This window comes from Lacerta agilis, chromosome 4, assembly GCF_009819535.1.
Source record: "Lacerta agilis isolate rLacAgi1 chromosome 4, rLacAgi1.pri, whole genome shotgun sequence".
In the NCBI taxonomy this organism is placed as follows: Eukaryota; Metazoa; Chordata; class Lepidosauria; order Squamata; family Lacertidae; genus Lacerta; species Lacerta agilis.
In genome coordinates this window covers 65,186,879-65,209,964 of record NC_046315.1, presented here as the reverse complement: position 1 = coordinate 65,209,964, position 23,086 = coordinate 65,186,879, and the positions used below count along the sequence as shown (strand labels likewise).

The 23,086-nt window shown below is 42.8% G+C and overlaps 1 protein-coding gene across 4 annotated transcripts in view; it reads left to right on the top strand.

Annotated features, from left to right (window-relative positions):
• Positions 1-11,602, top strand: part of FRMPD4 (FERM and PDZ domain containing 4) — a 272,525-nt gene extending 260,923 nt beyond the window's left edge. For all 4 annotated transcript variants that reach the window (XM_033147406.1, XM_033147408.1, XM_033147409.1 and 1 more), the window contains 7 exons: positions 56-182; positions 2,168-2,257; positions 2,628-2,810; positions 4,053-4,191; positions 4,662-5,717; positions 6,054-7,340; positions 10,172-11,602. In XM_033147406.1, the coding sequence (XP_033003297.1) occupies positions 56-182; positions 2,168-2,257; positions 2,628-2,810; positions 4,053-4,191; positions 4,662-5,717; positions 6,054-7,340; positions 10,172-11,517 (4,228 nt within the window). In that variant the 3' untranslated portion in view covers positions 11,518-11,602. The remainder of the gene's footprint in view (positions 1-55; positions 183-2,167; positions 2,258-2,627; positions 2,811-4,052; positions 4,192-4,661; positions 5,718-6,053; positions 7,341-10,171) is intronic.
• Positions 11,603-23,086: the final 11,484 nt, after the last annotated feature.

The window sequence follows — 23,086 nt, the reverse complement described above, 5'->3', positions numbered from 1 at the left end:
TAGAAGAGGTAATTGTCAGAGGACTGTGGAATTAAAGTTGTGCCTTGTATTGCAGAAAAGAATGGGGCCTGGAGACTTTCCTCCCATCTGCTGTACTGCAAAGCATGAAAGAAAAGAACATAAAGAAAGCACTTTCGCACCTTGTCAAAGCAAATCAAAACCTAGTTCCTCCGGGTAAAAAGGTAATGCATTTGCATCTTAATAGAAATAGATTTTCATAATCAGGAGGACTGCATCTGACGGAGAGATTTTCCATCCCATCTTTCAAAGAAATAAGTGGCCAATGTATTTTTCAGAGATTGCCAGCCTGTACAATGTGCACTGCTTATTGCCATTTTTTCCAAGAACAATTAAAAGGAATTAGTTTAGCAAAACCATTATTTTATCTTGAAAATGGTAGGAAATTGCTAGTTAACCACAGGGGCATGACAGTTTCCTCCTACCTGCATTCATTTTGCTTCTACATTTCATAACACAATTGCTGGGAAATTGCTTTCTCTGTTCTGAACTGCGTTACCCTAGGAGTCTCCCACAGCCACACATCTTCTTCGCCATGCCATACATTCATTTCTGTGAGTGAAATATCCTGCCCCATTGATCTGCCTTTGGCATTAATGGGCATGGCTCCTTGAGATGCACATCACATTGGATACATTTGAAATTTTATTCATACTTTTAAGACACAGTTCAGCTGAACGGAAGCAATTTTAAGTTCCATTAATTCAATTGCCATGTGAGACTTAAGTACATACTTAGCTCTCTCCTCCTGAAATTATTAGGCTTTAAAATGCATCAGTTAGACTAGATCATGTCCTATAATTTTGGACCACTTTGAACACCCAGTTTGGTAAAATATGGGGGGGGGATTAGAACACAGGGTTTTTTTTAACACACACACACACACACACACACACACACATGTTAATTTAATTTTTATGATCAGAGAAAGCAGCCAGCATAGTTTGGCAAATTCCAGTGCCCAGGAGGGCTGATGCTGGTTACTGACATTTTGCTGGGGCAGCACATAACCTTGTGTTGTGAAGTGATGCATTTGATGAAGCTGCAGGCACTACTGCCATCTTCATTTTCCCAGATTGCCTCTGTTACATGGGCACCCAGAGGCATCGGGAAGGGAAAATAGTAGTAGCAGCAGCAGCAGCGGTAATTATTGTTATTGTTATTATTTCTATGCCACTCACCTGACTGGGTTGCCCCAGCCACTCTAGACGGGTTCCAACAGAATATAAAAACACAATAAACATCAAACATTAAAAGCTTCCCTATACAGGGCTACCTTCAGACGTCTTCTAAAAGTCATATAGTTGTTTTTCTCTTTGACATCTGGTGGGAGGGTGTTCCACAGTGTGGGTGCCACTTCCGAGAAGGCCCTCTGCCTGGCTCCCTGTAACTTCACTTCTCGCAGTGAGGGAACTATCAGAAGGCCTTCGAAGCTGGACCTCAGTGTCTGGGCTGAGTGATGGGGGTGGAGATGCTCCTTCAGGTCTAAAATAAAGATGGCACCTGTAGCCACTTAGACCAGATTTTCTAAGTGTTGGGCTGAATAATACACCTGATCCCTGCCATTTCCCACTACTACCTGCTGCTGCTCTGGTAAGATTACCAAGGGGTAGGGAGAAGGTGGACAGTAGTGGGGATAGGCACCAGTGCTCAACCTGGCATTGAAAAGGCAGACACCATGTGAAGCAGATGTGGCGCCTACCACCATCTTGATTTTCCTGTGGGCAAAACATAGCATGGTGGGGGCAGAGAGCACCCCCCCCCTCAGACTTGCCCTTCTTGCCAGTCTACTTATTCTGGCTTCTGAGGAGGGGGGAAATCACTTGATTATGCCTCATTTGTAAATCACACCAGTAGCCATTATCAGTTCCTTCATCAGTCAAGGAACTTCTCAATCATTTCTAGTTCTCAAGCACTGCTGTCGATACAGTTTGAACTACATCTGATTGAATGAAATAAGACTTCTGATTTCAAGATCTAAAAGTAATTTCTGCCCTTAGGAAGTTCTCTAAAGAATGGCTTACCTATGAGCTTTGAGAAGTCCTAATTAACAGCTTGCCTGGGGTGTGTAATAAAATTATAATGAATTATAGTCACCATTGCTCCTAACTCCTATGGTCATTTGATTGTTTTCTCTCTTTATCTTCAGCTTTCTGCTCTGCAAGCCAAGGTACACTATCTCAAGTTCCTCAGTGATCTACGGCTTTACGGGGGCCGTGTATTCAAAGCAACGTTATTGGTAGGCTTTGCTTCACCATCAATTTTTTTATGTTTGCTGAGTATTCTGCAAGTGGCTAATTAATGAGACAATTAATTTTTTGCTTCACAAGTAATATTGAGCCAAATCATGCAATAGCTTTAGTACAGCTTCCAGCAGGCTCATTTCAATCACATACTTTTTAAATAGATTTTTTTATCCCTTAGTACCAAGTACCTGTATGAAAATCTCGTAAAATTATTTTCTGTGAGGATCCACAACCTAGCTGGTTAAGCTAGGTAATGTGGATTTGATGCACAATGTTGATTTAAGTGGAGGTAAACTGATTTAAATCCACATGTATTTCCTTGCTTTGTGAAAACCCCTTCTCTTTTTGCTTCCTGTGTTGCAGCAGGGTGAAAAACGGTCCGAGGTGACACTGTTAGTGGGGCCACGATATGGTATCAGCCACGTAATAAACACCAAAACAAATCTGGTAGCTCTGCTGGCAGATTTCAGCCACGTGAACAGAATTGAGATGTTTACAGAAGATGAAACTATTGTTCGAGTTGAGCTTCATGTCCTAGATGTAAAAGTGAGTTGAATGTCACAGTTGTTTCAGTAAGACTCTCAGCTCTGCATCGTAAGAATAAAAAAGGAGAGTTCAATTATCCCTTTAAATCTGGTGATCTATCAAATTCAGCATCAGGTCAAGTTCAATTTGCCTTTCTTTTCATTTTCTTGTTGTACCTTGGAATAATAACCTTAGTTACTGTCAAAGCTCACTGTGTAGTTGTAAACAAGCTTAGTTTGAATTTTATTCTCTGATTAAAAGTACCATAATTACAATTATTATTTTGAAGAATATTTGTTTTCCTCTGCTTTTTAATGTTTATTTTCAGTCTCAGTACTTCTTTTGTGAAAGAAGTGACCAGCAACAGTTTATATGCATAATGCTCCAATGGATTTTGAAAGCATTTGGGAAACATTAACCTCTGCACATCTCCTCAGAAAAATAAATATCAACAAACCGTTTTCAGACATTGAAAAATAAAATGCAGCCTTGCTCTTTCTGAACCACCAAACTAAGAATTCACCATATTTTGTTAACTTGTGCTGTTTTCCCCCCAAGACAGCTCTGAGTAGCTTTATACCAAAACTCTTGTCATTCAGCATAAAATGAATGACTGTTTTGAAGTGAAACTTTTTGACCAAAAGCGAGCAGAAAATGTGTTTTTCATATGAGCTAATATTTTACATGCTCTACCATTGTGGGAATGGCACAGAGCCAATAGTTAGCAAAAAATATTATCTTCATATTGAACTGTGGTAGATTTCTAAAAGCGCCCAGTCCCATAGGTTGTTAGGTGTGAGATTCTTATTTAAAGGAATTGATGCATGGCCTGAATTTGTCTCAATTTATCTCTACCGCTTATCCCCTGAGAACTGGGACAGAAGAAAACACGTTCATTAATTAGGAGAGCCACGATGGTCCTGGACCACCTTCTACTGCTATTATTTTGATGTTATAAGACATGGATGTCAAGGTCACAAGATATGTCGTGCCTGGAAGACACAGAGAGTGTGGCAGGGGTGGGTCTGACATATAAGGATGCCTCTCTCAAATCATGGGAATCCCATTCAACTTAGTGGGAATTGCTTCTGATTAAGCTTGGTTAGGATCATACTATCAATTTAATTCCATCTAGAATATTTTCTTACTATTTTTCTTTTTAAAAAACAAACAAACCAATTTGTGCTCTAAATCTGGCACCCCACCAGAGATTATAGCCTTGACTTTATAATGACTCTGCTGACCTTTTTTTCTTTCCCTTAGCCAATCACTTTGCTAATGGAATCATCAGATGCCATGAATCTTGCCTGTTTAACTGCTGGATATTATAGACTTTTAGTTGATTCCAGGCGTTCAATATTTAACATGGCCTGCAAGAAAAATAGTGGAAGCCGTGAAGCAGGTAATGTATACTTATCATGTGATGAATACACAGACATACAAAATGATGTACCAGTTGCTTCCAGTCAGCAGAGACCTTCTAGGAAAGCAAAAGTATGTATCTTGGCAAATCCAATTTGCAGGTGGCATGCTAAACTTGAATATGACTTCAGATCCATATAAATTCCCTTATCGGTATCTGTGTCAACCAACCCAAGTAGAATTATTCAGTCTGCTTGTTAGGATATGCAATCAAAATGGGTTGAGTTTTTTATTTATTCTCACAATAAGAATTCAGTGTGTGACTTCTTTGAGAAGTAAGGAGTAGCCTAAGAATAGGCAACTGTTAGAAACTTATTTCAAGGTTATATGAAAAGGATCAATCTAAAAACATGGTTGTTTAGGAATAGCAATCTAATCTGAAGTAGGCGGGATAGCATAAATTGATTTGATAATTCGCCTTTCCTCTCTACCCCGCTTCCATTTTTTTAGGGACTGAAACTAAGGGGAAGCATAACCTCCATGGACCCGAGTGGAACTGTGTAGCAAAAACGACAACATTCCCAGCGGAAGGAGAGCAGGAGGTGCACATGTATATAGACTCGAGACAAAAAACTGCAGATGCTAATGACAGCACTTTCTGCCCAAAAGAACACAGGCACTTGTACATAGAGAGTGTTTATAATTCTAGTGTCCTTGATCAGCAGCTGGCCAAACAAGAGGACTCTGCAGAGGCAGAAGAAGAGAACCAAAATTTAAACCAGCAATCTGCACTGTCATACTCAGGAGGAATAGAATCAAGCAAGAAAATGCAGGGATCTCCAAGAGCTGCAAAGGTATCCTTTATTTTTGGAGATCACAGTTTGGACAGCATTAACCCCCAAACCCTTGGCTATGAAAGACTATTGGATGAAAGTCCAGAAGCACTGGAAAAACAGAGAGCTCTTTATATAAGCCATGCCAACGACATCAAGAGTTTGGAGTTGTCCCCTGATGCTGAAAGCATTCAGTTTGCTGCAAATTCCGTTTATGCAGGTTTGAACGATGGCAAAATATTTGGAGCTGCGGAAGGAATAGAGGAGCCCTTGCTGCATGACATTTGCTATGCAGAGAACACAGACGATGCTGAAGATGAAGACGACGTAAGCTGTGAGGAAGACATGATTGTGGGAGAGATCAACAGGCCTGCTCTTCTCAGCCTTTCGGGTTCCAGTGATGACATCATTGACTTGACATCACTCCCACCTCCGGAAGGGGATGACAATGAAGACGACTTCCTCTTGCATTCTCTGAACATGGCCATTGCTGCTCCTCCACCTGGATTCAGGGATAGCTCTGACGAAGAAGACTCTCAGAATCACACAGTACAGTATGGAGAGGACAAGGAGGAGGCTGGGAGTGATGATATTCCAGTGTCGCTTATTGATGCTGTTCCTACAAATACTGAAGGGAAATGTGAAAAGGGTCTGGATGATGCTGTGGTTTCTACTCTTCAAGCACTGGAGGCCTTGGCTGCTTCAGAGGAACAACAGACGAATGACAACTCAGGTTCTTACACCACTGTTACGTTTATTCACTGAAACAAACCATACCATTTCATCCATTTTCACCATTTAGCCTTTTCATCATTAGCCCATTTTTGGGGAAACATTTCATTATTAGTTTTTGTTTTTGTTTTTCCTCCATCACCTACACATACCATGTGATAGAACCACCATAATGTTAAGTTGCCTTTCTTGGAAACTATGCAATATGTGAATCAGTATTCTAGAACCGTTTTTTTTATAAAAAAAACTTAAAACAATCCATTTTTTTTTCCTTATCGGTATATTGAAGTGCCTGAAATGATTTCATTAACTGGCTCTTATTTTTTACGGCATGCAGGTGTAGCCATCTTGAGAGCATATAGCCCCGAATCATCCTCAGATTCTGGCAATGAGACTAACTCTTCTGAAATGACTGAAACTTCTGAATTGGCCACAGCACAGAAACTGTCTGAAAATGCCACACGCCTGTTTTTGCCCACTAACGAAGGTTATCAACCACTTGTGGAGCAGCAGGCTGAGTTCTCCATCACCAAGAGCCAGGCTGGAGGCCTGCTGCTGAAATCCGTACAGTCGTCAGCCAATCAGCAAGTTGCAGAGCTACAGTCAAAAGTTGTGCCTTCCAAGCAGATTCTCCATTCAGATAACATGGAGATGGAACCGGAAACCATGGAAACAAAGTCTGTTACTGAATATTTCAGCAAGCTGCACATTGGGTCCGTGATATATTCTTGCACTACGAAACGGAAAAATAAGGTGGCCGAAGGGGAAGGGAAGGCAACCCCTGATGGCAATGTTGTTATGAAAAAACAGCTGGGGGCTAAAAAGACAGAAGCCGATGAGCAAAAGGGCAAAGTCAGCACTCTCTCCTCAAGAGAGGGTCAGCGCATAAGCACTTTTAATGTGGAAAGAACTGCCTTTCGCAAGGATGGCCAAAGATGGTATGCTGCTTCGGATGAGGGAGCAGCAGAGAAGCCAAATTCAGAAACGGTGAACGGAAAGGCAGTTCCGAGAGTTTCAAGCCTTGGGAAAACAGAGGGGGACTGTAAAGAGGAAATGCACCCTGAGATTAGTCCTAGTGGTGCTTTAGGACATGAGCCAGATGAACATTTTGTTTCAGATATGACTACCCTCTCTTCGCCCAAGGACCGCAATGACTCCGAAGATGCTAATTCACCTGGCGATGGCCACCTCCCAAAGCTTCCGGAAGCAGAGCAGAGCATGACTAGGTTATGTGAGTATCACCTAGCTAAGCGCATGTCATCCCTGCAGAGCGAAGGCCACTTTTCTCTGCAAAGCTCGCAGTGCTCCTCGGTGGATGCAGGGTGCAGCACAGGCAGCAGCACGTGCGGAACCCCGGTTGAATCTCCTCTTTGCACCTCTGATGCGAAGCACATTATCCCTGACTCGGCAGGAAAGGGCCTCAGCTACATTATTCCAGCGGACGAAAGAGCCGCCATGCTCTCCAGCCATGGAGCAACGTACAAGGAGCTGCACCAGCACCCTGAAACTGTGTGCCACAGAATGGCAGTGCCTGTTATGCATCCCGCAGTCAATTCCGCTGACCCACTCTTCGGCACGTTGAGAGATGGATGTCACAGGATCCCCAAGATTAAAGAAACTACAGGTACGGCAGCACCAAAGTGTTAATCTGAATGTGTGTAAGAGACGTGGGCGGCATTTTTTAAACCCTTTAAAATAATAATAATTTTTAAAAAATGAAGTGACAGTCCAGTGCACACACAGCCCAAGGAGGGCAAACAACCAGCACAAACTTAACAGTAGCTCCTGAAGCACACTAAACATGCACGCACATGCTCCTGGTAGCTAGGTAGCTGGCACCCCTTTGCAGGCTTGTGCTCTGAGTTGGAGCAATGATGGAACCATGCCTGCATGCAAATGTAAGTACCTTTGTCTGATGGCAAGAGCACAAGCAACCTGCGACTTCTCCTACTCGGAAATGTCACTGTGTCTGTCTTTTTAAGGCCCTCCTGGTCCTGGAGGACAGCAGGGGAGGGGATTCTGCTAGCCCCCTCTCTTCAGGCGCCATCTCTCCATCCATTTCTGGTATGTCCTGTCCTTCCTCCCCCATCTCTGACTGCTCAGACCCTTCCCCATCTTCCAGCTCTGGCTCCTGCCTCATGGGGGCACGCACAACATCCCATAAATCATTACCCCTTTATTATAATAATAATTTTATTATTTGTATCCCACCTTGACCAGGTTTCTCTAGCCACTCTGAGTGGTTTCCAACACATACAAAAACATAATAAAACATCAAACATTAAAAACTTCTCAATACAGGGCTGCCTTCAGGTGTCATCTAAAAGTTGTGCAATTCTTTTTCTCCTTGACATCTGAAGGGAGGGTGCTCCACAGGGAGGGCGCCACTACCAAAAAGGCCCTCTGCCTGGTTCTCTGTAACTTCACTTCTAGCAATGAGAGAAACACCAGAAGACCCTCGGAGCTAGACCTCAGTGTCCGGGATAAACAGTGGGGGTGGAGACACTTCTTCAGGTATATATAGGGCTCCTGGATTAGCCCCTGGCCCCACTTTCTCTTCCCCACACTCCTCAGAGCCCTGACAGTACTTCAAGTGTTAAGAGTGTGGCCTTAGCCTGGTTTCACACAGTCGCTACTCTAGAAATCCCACCTGTACAGTGCAGTGTAGACTTTGTGCATATCCAAAACACATGCTCCGTTATCTGCTTTGGGCCACATACACATTTGTCTGATTTCCTCAGAAGTGGGGGATCAAGCCCTACGAATGAAAGAATCAAACTCTTCAGAATAATATTTTGAATTGGAAATACTGAAATGAGAAGCTGTAGCAGGAACCCAGAGACCAACTGAAGGGAGGCTGAGGTACCAGTTAGACCTGGCCGGCCATGGGTAGGGAAAGCAAAGCAAGATAGGGAGGAAGAAGGCAAAAGTGTGCTGGCAGGCAGTATTAACAAGCCTCTAACTCTACAATCCTGCACATGCCTACTCAGAATTAACCCCATTGAGCAGAATTGGATTCACTCCTAGGAGAGTGTGTATAGGATTGTAAAAGCTCCCATTCGGGCCTATCAGAGCCACAAAGCTTTTTTTTTTTTTAGTTGGCAAAGTTCTTTCCTTGTGGTTCCTTCCTCTGTTGCCAGAGCTGGAGATGTTAGTGCATTGATTAAGTCCCTGCTTGAAACCCAAACCATGTGCTGCCTGCCATTTGGTGTTTTTTTTTCTCCTGAAAGTTTGCTATTTCCTTAAAGGCATCATCTGCATCATACGTTTATAGCACTTTACATTTATACACACACACGCACACACCCTCCTGAGAATCCTTGGAAGTGTGGTTTGCTAAGGGTGCCGAGAGTTGTTAGGAAACCCCTATTTCCTTTCACGGAGCTACAATTCCCAGCTGGTTTCACAATCAATCCTTCTTCACATGAAACTCCTGGAATTGTAGTTCTGAGAATGGAGCAAGACATTGAATGAACAGAGTAACGTGTATGCTGATTCCTAAAGTCAGGGGGTGGGGGGTCATCCTTCAAGCAGGGGAAAGGACAAAACCAACAGCTAAACAAGCATTCAATTTGTCACTCTTTATGACAAGTGCACTTCAAACTGTGAGGCAGCTTCACAGCTGAGGTTGTGTGTTTTCTCCTTTTACACCATAATCTATACTGGTGACTTAAAATGTTATAAATGAGTTATAAAAATGTACAACAGTAAATGGAAAATTGCATTGAGAGCTACAGTGGTACCTCAGTTTTTGAACGTAATCCGTTCCGGAAGACCGTTTTAGTTCTGAAATGTCCGAAAACTCAATAGCTGACAGCTAGGCCTCAGGATCTTGCACTCAGTGGAAGCCACGTGGCATGTTTGACTTCTGAGGCATGTTCGAAAACCGAAGCATTTGCTTCTGGGTTTACAGCATTCAAAAACTGAAACGTTTGTCAACAGAGACGTTCAAAAACCGAGATACCACTGTATATAACTTTTTCTCTTAGCATTGTTGTTTTTTTTAGATCAGTGTAGATCCAGCCTATATCTGTCTTCTTCATCAGAGTTAACTAATAACATACGGAAGGAAGTTAGCTCAGTTGTTTAGGGTATGGTGCTGATAGCACCAAGGTTGCAGGTTCAATCCCTGTATGGGGCAGCTGCATATTCCTGCATTGCAGGGCGTTAGATTAGATGACCCTAAGGGTCCCTTCCAACTCTACAATTCTATAATTCTATGATTGATGTAAAGATTTTTATTTTAAAAAATTGTTTTGATGAACTGCACACCTCCTGAAAGATTTGTGATTACATATGGAGTCTGAAAAATTTGTATTCAGAATATTAAACCTTTCCTTTTTAAAATTTCCAAAGCAACAGTTAAGACTATATGGCTGAAATGCTCGGCCACTAAATGGCTTTTTGAGGCAATGCTTAATTATTCCCTTTGTTCTTCTACTCCCCCTAGTGTAGCTTTCACAGAGCCTGTGACTGGAAGACAAGGAAGCATGTCTTCAGCTTTTCCTAACCAGCCCAGAGCTGATTCCATCACGCTGTCATCCCACATTCACTCAGAATCAAAGGTGCCAAGTCAAAACCAAGACTCTTTTGATGTTCCCAAAGTCAACCAGTCGGGTGGGGTAGCGGTTAGTTTATGGCCATATGAGATGATGGGAGGAAGCCTCAGGATGCCGCACAACAGGAAAGTTTTGCGGCGAAGCAGCAGCGTCACTGCAGAATCGACAAGCCTCGAGATGTTTCTCGAGAAGAAGAAAGCCCCAATCAGTGTGTTATGTACAGACATCGCTGAAGCAGGTGGCTCAACAAAATCGGAAAAAAGAGGAGAACTTCCTCTGGGCAAAACGTTATCAAAAAGTTATTCCCAGAGCTCTGGGAATGTCAGCAGCGTGGGCAGCAAGAGATCTCCTGTCTTGAACGCCATCCGGAAGGAGTCCAAGCAGTACAGAACGTTGCCCTTACGAAAGCTGGATGCCAGCAATTGGAAATGCCGCAGCCCCTTTAGCTATTGTTTCCTAGCGAGAGGAAATGCCGAAGAGGACGAGGATGAAGATGAACGCAGAGGTGGCGCCCGGCTCTCTTTCCTCTATCGTCCCGAGATACAGTGCCAGGTAGCAGAATTGTCCCCTCAGCCTCCTTCCATTGAAAGTGAGGAGAATGGGAAGGAGGGCACAAAGACTGCCAGCGATGCCGAAAGCAGCCCAAGCAGCAAAAGCACTCGCGGAGACCAGGATGGTCAAACCGATAGGAATCTCAGCGACATGTCCTTCGATGCACGAATAGCGAGACTCGGCGTAATGAAGGAGAAGAATTATGCAGTGCCTGATGGATTTCTTGCAGCACAAAAAGATGCCAATGAGCTCCTCTGTTTGGTCCGATCGTGTATGGGGAAGAGGGAGGATCATTCAGAAGCATATGACCTTAAACTTTCTCAGTATAAACAACTGTTATCTGTAGAATCGAGACAGTTGGGAAGTGCCTGCAGGAAAATGGCCATGGCTGAAAAAAGCCCAGAGGAAATGCTTGTAGCTATGACTTCCAGCTTTCAAGTACTCTGTTGCTTAACAGAAGCCTGCATGCGTTTAGTTAAAATCATGAACTCTGAAACACAGCAGGAGGAAATTGTAGCTAAAATAGATGAGGTTGTAATAAACTACATTTGTCTTCTAAAAGCTGCGGAAGCAGTGTCTGGTAAGACCTCCGGTAACTCTAGCATTAAACTCTTGGCTCGTAATTCGACCACCATGGCCACTATCGTAAGCACACTAACACGTTCTCTTAAAATGCTTTTAAATAAATAAACAGAAGTCACTTCATAATCTACCTTTGCAAAGCCATACATAGAAAAACAACTTTTATTTACTTGTACATGTATGAAATAATGTTAAAAAAAAAAAAACCTTGACGCTCTCTCTGTATATTTTGTTATTTTATATAAAATAGGTATGAGATTTAAACAACAACAACAACAACTATGGAACTTGTGACCAGTTCTATAGCCTCCTCTTTCTTTCTTTCTTTCTTTCTTTCTTTCTTTTCTTTCTTTCTTTTTGAAGGATAAACTATATAAAAGCATTTGGAAGTTTGACTTTTTCCATAGTCAAATCTACAGGTGTTTGATCTTAATTTCTTAAGACTGCAATGCTAGAGGATTTACTTCCTTTCCCCCTCCAGGTTTATACTTGGGAACTATACTGTTCATGGTTAGTACTAAGAAATTGAATCATAATGTATATAACAGTATTTAATGTTTGAATTATAATTTTTAAAGCATTGAATATAGCAAAAATACATTTTAAAACCCAGAGACTATTGTGACTGAATAGAGATTATATATATATAAATATATATATACATATGTGTATATATATGCGCATAATAAATTACTCTTTTGTTCATACTGCTTGCTTGATGCATCTGTTACATTTCTGTGCCACTGCTCAATCAAAAAGGCCTGCAGGACTGCTCCCAAATGTTTAACGCAAATACAAAATTCAAACACGTAAATGCAGCTTATGACATTGGGGGGAAGGAATGTTTACTCCCCTTAAGTTACATTCCAGGTAGCAGCTTTTTTTATAAGGTTCCCTGTAAAAGGGGCTGGTTTAGAACAGGTAGAGAAGCTCGTCCCACTATCTCTCCACACACACCCTCCCTGGTAGCAATTCCTCCTATGAAAATAAAGGGCAGCTTGGCCTTATATTATATCCACATCTACACACAGCTTCTCACTGAGTCTTTTTTCAACGCTGTGGCTTTAAGCACTTGCTCAAAGTTATTTTGGTTAGTCTGCCATGTCAAGATGGTGCGTCATGAAAGCTGGTGTGTGGGGAACACTTTCATTTGAATCCCAAGAGGATTTAAGATACCCAACCCTTTGAAAACAGAATCAAAAGCAATCTTGCCACAGATAGCTCTGTGCATTACATGAAATAACCTCCTGGACAGTTTGAACAGAGTGGCTTGATTTCTATATATAGGCTTTTATAGGCATCTCCTAGTCTTCTTACTCCTTTGTATCATCTTGGTTATTTGTGGTCTGTTTTCCTGCTCTGCTCTTTGCTCAAATGGGTCAATATATAGAGCTCTGAAAGGATGTCAGACTCATATAGCCAACTTGTAATTTCCTTGCACATCAGTTTTCCTATGAACATTTCAGACTTGTAGTAATCAATGATTATGGTACCTATAAAGCTTGGGAACATATCAGTGTATATGAAGGGAAACCTTTGGTCCTCTGATTGTTGCTAGACTACAACTTCCATCAGCCTGACAATTATCCATGTTGGTTCAGGCTGATGGGAGTCTGAGTCTAACAACAATATCTGAAGTATCACAGATCTCCCCATCTCAGATCTAAGCAATATTCAGAACAATATGGTGCATATCTCCAGCTCACGAAGAACAAGTAATGCAGCGAAGTATTAATCAATGACAATATGATTGCATTCTTCATTTATTTTATCCATTTTAGCTTGATAAATCTGGACCATTTCCAGCATTAACTGATGTGTAAACTGGTTCTCTTATACAAATGGTCTTTTCTCTCTCCATAGGGTGCTAGTAAACTACAGTGTGTACCATGTGGAGTGTACACACTCTTGTACTTAACACTGATGAGAACAGAGGATCAGAGCGCATTGCTGCATAGAAACATCTGCAGCTATTCCAGCTGATCCCAGAGCATAGGCAGCAGAGACTGTGTCAACATAGTTGAGGAACAAATGAGATATTTATTGAGAAGACTTAGTTTTTTGTCTAAGGCTTTTTGTGCCCTTTGGGTACATGCCAGACACTGTTTTCAAGCATTTCTCAACAGCTAGAATCTGTCTTCAAGGTTTTAGGCTTCTCAGGCTAACATCTAAGATACAACTGCTCAACTTTCACTCACCAGCCTTCCACATCAATCTTGCTTGTGTTTTCCCTTTTAGGAATTTCCCAAAGACTTAGTCAACTGCTTTTCATTGAACATTCATGACTAAAAGCTCTAGTACCATTAAATCATGCTTTAAAGTAAAAAGAAATAGGATGCCTTCTGTTTTGGGCAAATTTTGTTTTCAAATTAAGCCTATAAATGTACATTATGTCAAACTAACAACCCCCAAAAGTCCATATTTAATATGGCTGCTGTGCATGTGTGTGGCAGCAGGATGAGGGCTAAACCCTGAGATGCTGATTAGCTTAAAATAACTAGGCCATACCATAGTTGATCAATTGATATTTATGGGCCTAATCATGTTGCTTCAAGGGGAAAAAATATGTATAAAAGAATAATTCCTAGGTTGCCAAGATCCAAGTTTGGGGCAAGTACTGCAATATTTTACGATTAAGTTGTCTGTCAGTGTGCTTTTTACTATGTTTTTATTATGTTTGGTAATGTGTTTCTAATGTTGTACACTGCCCTGAGATCTTTTGATTAGGGGCAGTATTTACAGACGTACCTCAGAAGTCAAACGGAATCTGTTCCGGAAGTCTGTTCAACTTCCGAAAAGATCAAAAACCAAGGTGCGGCTTCTGATTGGTTCCCGATTGCGCAGACATGCTGGAAACAATAGCAGAAGCTGTGCTGGATGTTTGGCTTCCCAAACAAACTTTGAAAACCAGAACACTCACTTCTGGTTTTCGATCAATCGGGAGCGGGAACGTTCGACTCCCAAGGCATTCGGGAGCTGAGGTACAACTGTACATTGAATTATAATAATAATAATAAGTGAGAGAACCCCTGCAGAGGTTTTAAATCACAAAATATGCAGCAAAGTGTGGAAATATAGGCTGTTAGACCTTTAAAATATGCCCTTGTGAGTTCCCAAACTCCCCTCTTCTCCTAGGACAAAAAATAGACCACACGTTTGGTAAGTTAAAAACAGTTTACTTACAAACTCTCCAAAGGTGTGATTCATGTGTTTTTCCATGCAGCATTCAGAAAAGGGTGCACAGGCAGTAAAACTTGGCTTAGTTACAGTGGTGAAAGTTCCTAAATTATTGGTATAGGAACTCAATTATTGGTATAGGAACTGGTGAGAGCCATGTGGCCCTCTTCACATGCTGAGCTTCTCAGGGAGACTGGAGGGTGAACAAAGGCTTGAACCTAGTCCCTTCCAAGGTGAGCTAAGCCTGGCAGGACAGCTGACTTTATTGTGTTAGTCCCTTTATGCATTAATTTGGCTTAAGCATGTTGCTTATATGAGGCCGGTTATCCCACAATCTAGTCTTCAAATCACTTTATTAGGCCCCTTAAGTCTACCAGAATTCTATACCCAGAGAAGCTCCAATCTTTTATTGCTGCAGTGTCTCCTACTAAGCTTTATGGCTAAGTGGAGTAATGGCCTGGCCAGAAGCCATTATTACACTAATACAGGGGCTGACAGCCCATGAGGATGTTGGCATATCCCACATTTCTTTGGCTCCTTAGACATCGTTTGGGGAACCGAGTGACCCCTGAGATGTCCATTTCTGACTTAGCCTAACTCTTGGACCTAATAACCTGAACTCTGTAGCTTGATGTGGAACCAAACAGATAGAAACATCATAGCATATTTTTCAGTCACTATTCAAGACAAAGCTATGGTCTGCAGCATCACATTTGCATCTTCAAGCCAATCTCACTGGTTGTGGTCCAGCTATGTGTATGTATAACCCAATCAGATAAATTACCACTGTGTGTTGATCAGCAGTTTGTCGGGAAGCAGAGAGTGAGGAAGACACAACCCCTGCCCCTCTTCCTCCCAAACAGAACTTGTGATTTGTGAATTGCTTACTGATTGGAAGTATCCCTATTCCTAATTGCATCTTCCTGAACCAAGTGGGGATTGAAGGGGAGATACCCTATGTCACGTCGGAGTATAACTATGACTGATGTACTTCATAGTTCCAGCTTTTGAATCAGCCTAGGAAACTCATTTTAATGTACAATTCCATGTACAGAAACCTGCTTCCATGCAGATGGCCTCTGGAGGGATCAGGACAATTATATGGAAGAGGTCTCATTCACATCAAAATAGCTCAACTAAAGATGGCAACCCAAGAATGCAAGCGTTTAACAAAGGTATGTTTTATTTAAAAGCTGCAGGTTACCAAACATGATGGTTTTGTGAGTGGAAGAGGAGATTAAGGCGTTAATTCTTTCCACATGAACCTATCTGGACCCTGAGATCATCTTCTGAGGCCCTTCTTCCGGTGTCTCCTCCATGAGAGGTCCAGAGGGTGACAACACGAGAATGGACCTTTTCTGCAGTGGCTCCCCATTTGTGGAATGTTCTCTCCAAGGAGGTTCACCTGGCACCTTCATTATACACTTTTAGGCACCAGGCAAAAACATTACTCTTTAACCACATCTTTGGCTAACTGACATCCAATGCCCTTTTAAAAGGTGTTGCGGAGGGAAGGGGGTTATTAGGTTGTTTTTGTTTTTATTATGTATTTTGTGTTTTTTATATTGTGACTTTATGTTGTAACCTCCCTGAGAATATAGGGGCAGTATACAAATTTAATAAATAATAAATACAACTTTTAATGTTGGGAGCCAGAGTCCACTAGGTCCCCACACCCCTTTTCTAGTGCAGTACAATGGTGGAAACTCTTGGGAGGGAAACTCTTGGGAGTCTTCTTTAAGAATCAACTCCAGGGAGACTAGCATAGCATCTGGGGGAGAAATTGGAAAGGGACCTGCTCCATTAAATGAGCCAATGTCAATTAGAGTTCCCTCTGCTGCTGGCGTCTAGCCATTGCTGCGGACAGTAAAACTCCTACTTGTAGATGAAAGAGTCCTTCTGCCTGGCCCAACAGAGCCAGCGCTCTGTGGACCAATCTGGAAGAATGTGTTTTCGGGTCAGAATATATTTGCTCTGTTCCCATGCTGCACAGTAGCTCTTCCTGGTAGGCATTGCTCATATTTTGTGTGTGGAAATCTGATCCCAACTGTGGACAAATATGGGTGCTCTGATATGGAGCTCTGCAAGAGCAAAATCTCTCTTTTCTGTACAACACTCGTGCACTGTTTCCCTGCACTGTGACCGGGAAACCAAAACAGACCGCTGTGCAACATTGAATTAATATGCTTTGGAACCCATTAAACCAGGGAAGGAGCTCCTGGGGGCATCCCAGATGTTGCTGGACAATTAATTCATTTATGAAATGTACATCTCACCCGTCGTCCCAATTAAATTTATGTTCCACTTTCCATCATCTCTGACTATTGGCCATGCTAGCTGGGGCTGATGAAAGCTGGAGGGGGGGTGGAGGTAGTATATGGAGAACCACAGAGCCACCCCTTCCTTAAACCTTTTGGACTGGGAAATGAGTTTAACATCATGTAGATGCTTTCTTAGAAAGAAGCCCCATAGATTTAAAGGAAGCTAGATATAGATATACGGACGTGGGTAGCACTGTGGTCTAAACCACAGAGCCTATGGCTTGCCGATCAGAAGGTTGGTGGTTCGAATCCCTGCGACGGGGTGAGCTCCCGTCGCTCGGTCCCTGCTCCTGCCAACCTAGCAGTTTGAAAGCATGTCAAAGTGCAAGTAGATAAATAGGTACCGCTCCAGCAGGAAGGTAAACGATGTTTCCGTGCGCTACTCTGGTTTCGCCAGAAGCGGCTTAGTCATGCTGGCCACATGACTGTCTGCGGACAAACACTGGCTCCCTTGGCCTATAGAGCGAAATGAGCGCGCAACCCCAGAGTCGTCCGCGACTGGACCTAACAGCCAGGGGTACCTTTACCTTTAGATATACCGGTAGATATAGGTATACACACACATTTTACTTTCAAAACCTTCAGCAGTTCTATTGTACTGACAATTTGAATAAATGGAGAGCTAATTCATACTTCAGGTTTGTTAGCACACTACGCAGAACTCGTTTAACACAAATCATTTAAAGATCATGTTATAGCCTTACTCTGAAAGCTTAATACACATTCAGGCTTCAAGTCTTCCATGAAGGAAATGACAGCAATAATAATAAAGAAATGGTGCCATTGTACAGATGTGGCAGTTTTCACACAGTAATGAGCACAAGTGCTTATTTATCTAATCACGTATAACAAATTAAGATAAACATTAAGAGCTAGATAAAATGCTTCTTATGAAAATACTTTTATTATAGATTTCTGTCCATCTGTGAATAAGAGAGAATGTTGGCTCAATTCTTTTTAAAACAAAAAAGGGGAAAAAATATGGATTATACACAGTGGTGATATATCTTAAGCATTGTTTAGTTTCTTTAAAAGTGCAGAGGCTCGGGCTTGCTTGTAAGTTGCATGCCACATGTCAGTTGTTGCCATCCTGAGCATTCTTACCATAAAATAAGTCCTAGTGGCACATGCTTCTAGGGATTGAATTGCTAATTAAACTGCCCAGTTATGCTGTGGGAATGCTTGGAGTCAAATACATTAATCGGAATGCCTATGATGCACCTATTGGCACAGCACCAGCCTTCTGCGGTCCTCATTTCCCCTGTGCATTTTACTCTTACCCATGAGATCAGCCTGACTAACCACATGTCATCTCTCCTGAGACAACCTGACAGCAGAGAGGCCCTGGCGAGCATCTGATCCTTTGCCTGGCTAAATGCACAGCCCCTGAAGCACTGTCTCAAGGTAATTGCTTCCTAGTCTAATATTAGAGCCATTTTCCTGGGGGGATTGGGGGGGGGATGCTGCTGTAAAGCACGCTTGTCTGACCCACTTCATGATGCATCAGATGTGGTTAGTGGGATAGTGAGAAATGGAGGTGCTTGGAATTTTGGGGGGAAGCTTGTTGGGTTATCCTGCCATTCGTTGTGATGAAAAGAGGAAACCTTGACATGTCAAATTTACTCCTTCGCTGCTTTTCCATGATGGGAGGTAGAAGAAACAGCCTCTGAGAGAGTGCCGCAGGAATTTACAAGGTTGTAATGGCTGGACAGTGTTCTCGAAGCGACTAGCATGAGTTTGGGCAAACCGCGGGAGGCAGTGAAAGATAGGCGTGCCTGGCGTGCTCTGGTCCATAGGGTCACAAAGAGTCGGACACGGCTGAACGACTGAACAACAACAAAATGCTTCTTTAGGATGTGGGTGGCACTGTGTCTAGGGCTTGCTGATCAGAAGGTTGGCGGTTCGAATCACCACGACGGGGTGAGTTCCCGTTGCTCAGTCCCAGCTCCTGCCCACCTAGCAGTTCGAAAGCACGTCAAAGTAACAGTGGAGGGAGTCAATGAAAAATACAGTCAACAAAAGATCAATATTACAGTATTAAAAATAGTTTAAGCTGTCAGTATTTAAAAGCAGCTTTAAAAAGACTTCCATTCTTTGTTTTCACAACAAATTTAGACTATATCTTCAGCTTAGGTTTTGAGCCTGTGATATTATTGCTCTCTTCCATGATTCAATATTTCGTAAGAGACTCAAAATAATCATTTTCACGTTATATTGAGGGAAAGCAGCTCACAATAATTCTTCAACCGGCACAAGTCCTTAATCCAGTCTTTGCTCTCTAAAGCTAGGGTTTGGGTATCTGTGGCACATCAAATGTTGCTGGGTCCACAACTCGCATCATTCATCAGCATTGGCCATGCTGGCTGAAGCTGATGAGAGTTGGGAATCCAACAATATCTGGTGGACCACACCGTACTCTACATAACAATAGGAAAATAATATTACCCCACAATAGACACATTTTGATTACTTCCTGGCAAAGATTTTAAACAGAACTTTTGAGAGAGAAAAGAGAGAACATTATCCAAAAAAAATTGTTTTCTATTTAATTCACTTTCACACAATTGGCTATAATAGAGATGTTTTTAAAACCCGCTTATTGAAACGTTGTGAATTCATCCATGCATTAGTTTACAAGCACGAGGTTCTCTCTTACAATACAAGTTTTGAAACTTTCCAGGAAAAAAATTCACATGAGAAGCATAAGACTCTCAGCAGGCAACAGGAAAGAAAGGCCCAACAGAGGAGCATCAACTCCCTGACATCCATTCATCCAATTATTTTGGGGAGTTTCTTGTTTCAGTAGCTCTTATTTGTTAATACGCATCTAACCATTTGCTCTGCATAATTACAATGAAACATGCAGGAAACTGAACATGCAGTTCAGTTGTGTCTGTAACATTTTCCCTTTTTTTCCAAAGCAATTGTTAGTCCTGGCATGAGATGGATTAAAAAAACGTAGTTTTTGCCTATTATATTTTTGTTTCTCTTAGTCTATTTTTTATTTATTCCTTTTGAAATATATTTGCCAGCTAACATGAAGTGTGACCACAATTCTGGTTAAGGCTGCAATCCTAAAGACACTTGGTAAGTGTCAGGAAACGGCTTCTACTCACAAGTAGGACCCTGGCAGAGACATATGCCCGATTGGCATGTTCCCTGGGCATTCGTTCGGGAGCTTCTCAGCTTCCTCGGCCCCCGACATCTCAGTGATTGATGTGGGAGAACATCAACACACTTAGGCATCCGCAGAGGTTTGCGCAGTTAGAATCATAGAATCATAGAGTTGGAAGAGACCACAAGGGCCATCCAGTCCAACCCCCTGCCAAGCAGGAAACACCATCAAAGCATTCCTGACAGATGGCTGTCAAGCCTCCGCTTAAAGACCTCCAAAGAAGGAGACTCCACCACACTCCTTGGCAGCAAATTCCACTGTCGGACAGCTCTTACTGTCAGGAAGTTCTTCCTAATGTTTAGGTGGAATCTTCTTTCTTGTAGTTTGAATCCATTGCCCCGTGACCGCTTCTCTGGAGCAGCAGAAAACAACCTTTCACCCTCCTCTATATGACATCCTTTGATATATTTGAACATGGCTATCATATCACCCCTTAACCTTCTCTTCTCCAGGCTAAACATACCCAGCTCCCTAAGCCGTTCCTCATAAGGCATCGTTTCCAGGCCTTTGACCATTTTGGTTGCCCTCCTCTGGACACGTTCCAGCTTGTCAGTATCCTTCTTGAACTGTGGTGCCCAGAACTGGACACAGTATTACAGGTGAGGTCTGACCAGAGCGGAATACAGTGGTACTATTACTTCCCTTGATCTAGATGCTATACTCCTATTGATGCAGCCCAGAATTGCATTGGCTTTTTTAGCTGCTGCATCACACTGTTGACTCATGTCAAGTTTATGGTCTACCAAGACTCCTAGATCCTTTTCACATGTACTGCTCTCAAGCCAGGTGTCACCCAGACCACAGCAACTCAGCATGTTGCTAACCTACTTTATTACATATATACACAGTCGGAGTACTTCAACATGGCTCCCTCTCTCTCTAGCATCAGACAGCAAAGAAAAAGAACAAAGGACAATAGTCCTACTCCAGGGAAACACAGTAAGACAAACATCCTGTCTTCCGTCAAATCCCACTTCCCACTCTGTGGAATCAAAACATATACCCAGTCATGTGATAAACAATAAACCCATGACTGCACACAGGGGAATGAATCTTCCAACCATAAGAAGTAGATCCCTTTGAACCCAGTGGGGCTTCTGAGTAGACAAATACAGGTTTTCACTGTAAAGTTACAATTGCATGCAAACCTTTGTATGCATATGATGTGGCTGCAGGTCGGCAGTAGAAGGCAAGATATATCCCGAAGAATTGTCCAAGTTTGAAGCACCCAATTTATAACATAACAATGGAGAGGTGGGCCCATAGCTCAGTGGAATAGCACATAAGCCCTGCTCGATTAGGCGAATGACCCATCTAGACTAGCACCCTGTCCTCAGTGACCAACACTCTGCCCACCTGCAATTCCCAGCAATTCAGAGACTGGCCTACTACTAGGAAGTCTGGTGTGTGCTTTGCAGCAATATCTGGCTTGTGGGGGCAGCTGCCTTGTGTGTTACTTGTTACACTCTGCTTTCCCTTTTATAGGGACTATTCACATCCAAGTTATGCATGTCTCAGGTATGACAGCAAAGGAATAGGCAAAATAAATTATGCTGCCTCAAACTGGGAGGCATTTTTAAACATTATTCTCATCCTGCCTTGCTTTTAAAGAGCAAATGATTGTAATAGAATTATGACAGTTATTTGTTTGAAGTTTGTATGAAGACGAGGTGGGGGGGCTGCCGGGGCGATGGTCCCCAGGTGCATTTTTTAAGGGGCCTCCTCACGCCGCCCTGCCAGCCCTGCGCCACTTTGTGAGACTGGGATGATCCAAGGTTCGTGTCTGCTGGCTGGACTCTGCCACATTTAACTTGTGTGCATTCAGCTTTACGTGCTTGGCAAAAAAAGGGGGGGTGGCAGGCATATGAGAAAAAATACTTTGCCAATCCCACCCACCAGTGCACCCATTGTGTTGTGGCTTTAGGTGCATGAGCCCCGGAGTGTAACCCCCCACGTAAGTTGCGGGCTTATTGTACTACAGTACTATCTGGAATAGGGGCAGTGGGTGGTGCTGTGGGTTAAATCACAGAACCTAGGACTCGTTGATCAGAAGGTTGGCAGTTCAAATCCCCACGTACCGCTCCAGCGGGAAGGTAAACGGTGTTTCCGTGCGCTGCTCTGGTTCGCCAGAAGTGGCTTGGCCACATGACCCAGAAGCTGTACACCGGCTCCCTTGGCCAGTAATGTGAGATGAGCGCCACAACCCCAGAATCGGACACAACTGGACCTAATGGTCAGAGGTCCCTTTACCTTCACCTTACTATCTGGAATAGGTTTTGCTTAACAACTTCTGCACCTATGAAGACGGCAGTTTGCCATTTTGGACAGGCAGGGTCAGATTGTGAAACTGAGCCATCTGTGTTGTTACCTGTTGTACTGTATGTCACACGCCAGAAACTTGAGGACTATAAATTTTGCACATGACACTAGACTGTGACCCAGCCTGAAGGACCTGAAGGGTTGTTTGCTGACTTGCTTTGTGCCATTTTAGTTGGTCCTAAAAAAGAAGTCTCTCCTGCTTAGCCATGGGCAGAGCTCCTGCGAAACCAACGGCCCTTAAAAAAAAAAACACACACACATTTAGGTGATGAGATGGTTTCAACGTTAATGTTTTCATTTTGGGGCGGAGCTTTACTTGCTCCATGCAGAACTGTTCCGTTACTGGTACTTCAGCCACTCTGGTGGGGTGGAAATTTAAACTGCACAGTTCAGAGGCAGTCCCTCCCCGAGGGAAAAAAGGTTAGGCTCGCTCTGCGCCCTTCCCTAATATCCATCAGCCCACAATGCACTGCTCCACCCATAGAGATAGAAAAAATAGTAGAAGCCATCGGAAACCAGTTCAGGCGCATCTCTGAGATGATCCCGACAAATCTTCCCTGCCCGATGTAAACCATACAGCCTGTTCAACGCATCTTCCTCCTTTTCGTATCCCTTTCTTAAGGTTAAAGAGAGTGACTCCGCTCGACAGTTTTTGGCACTCCTCGTTTCACTCTTTACCGGAAGT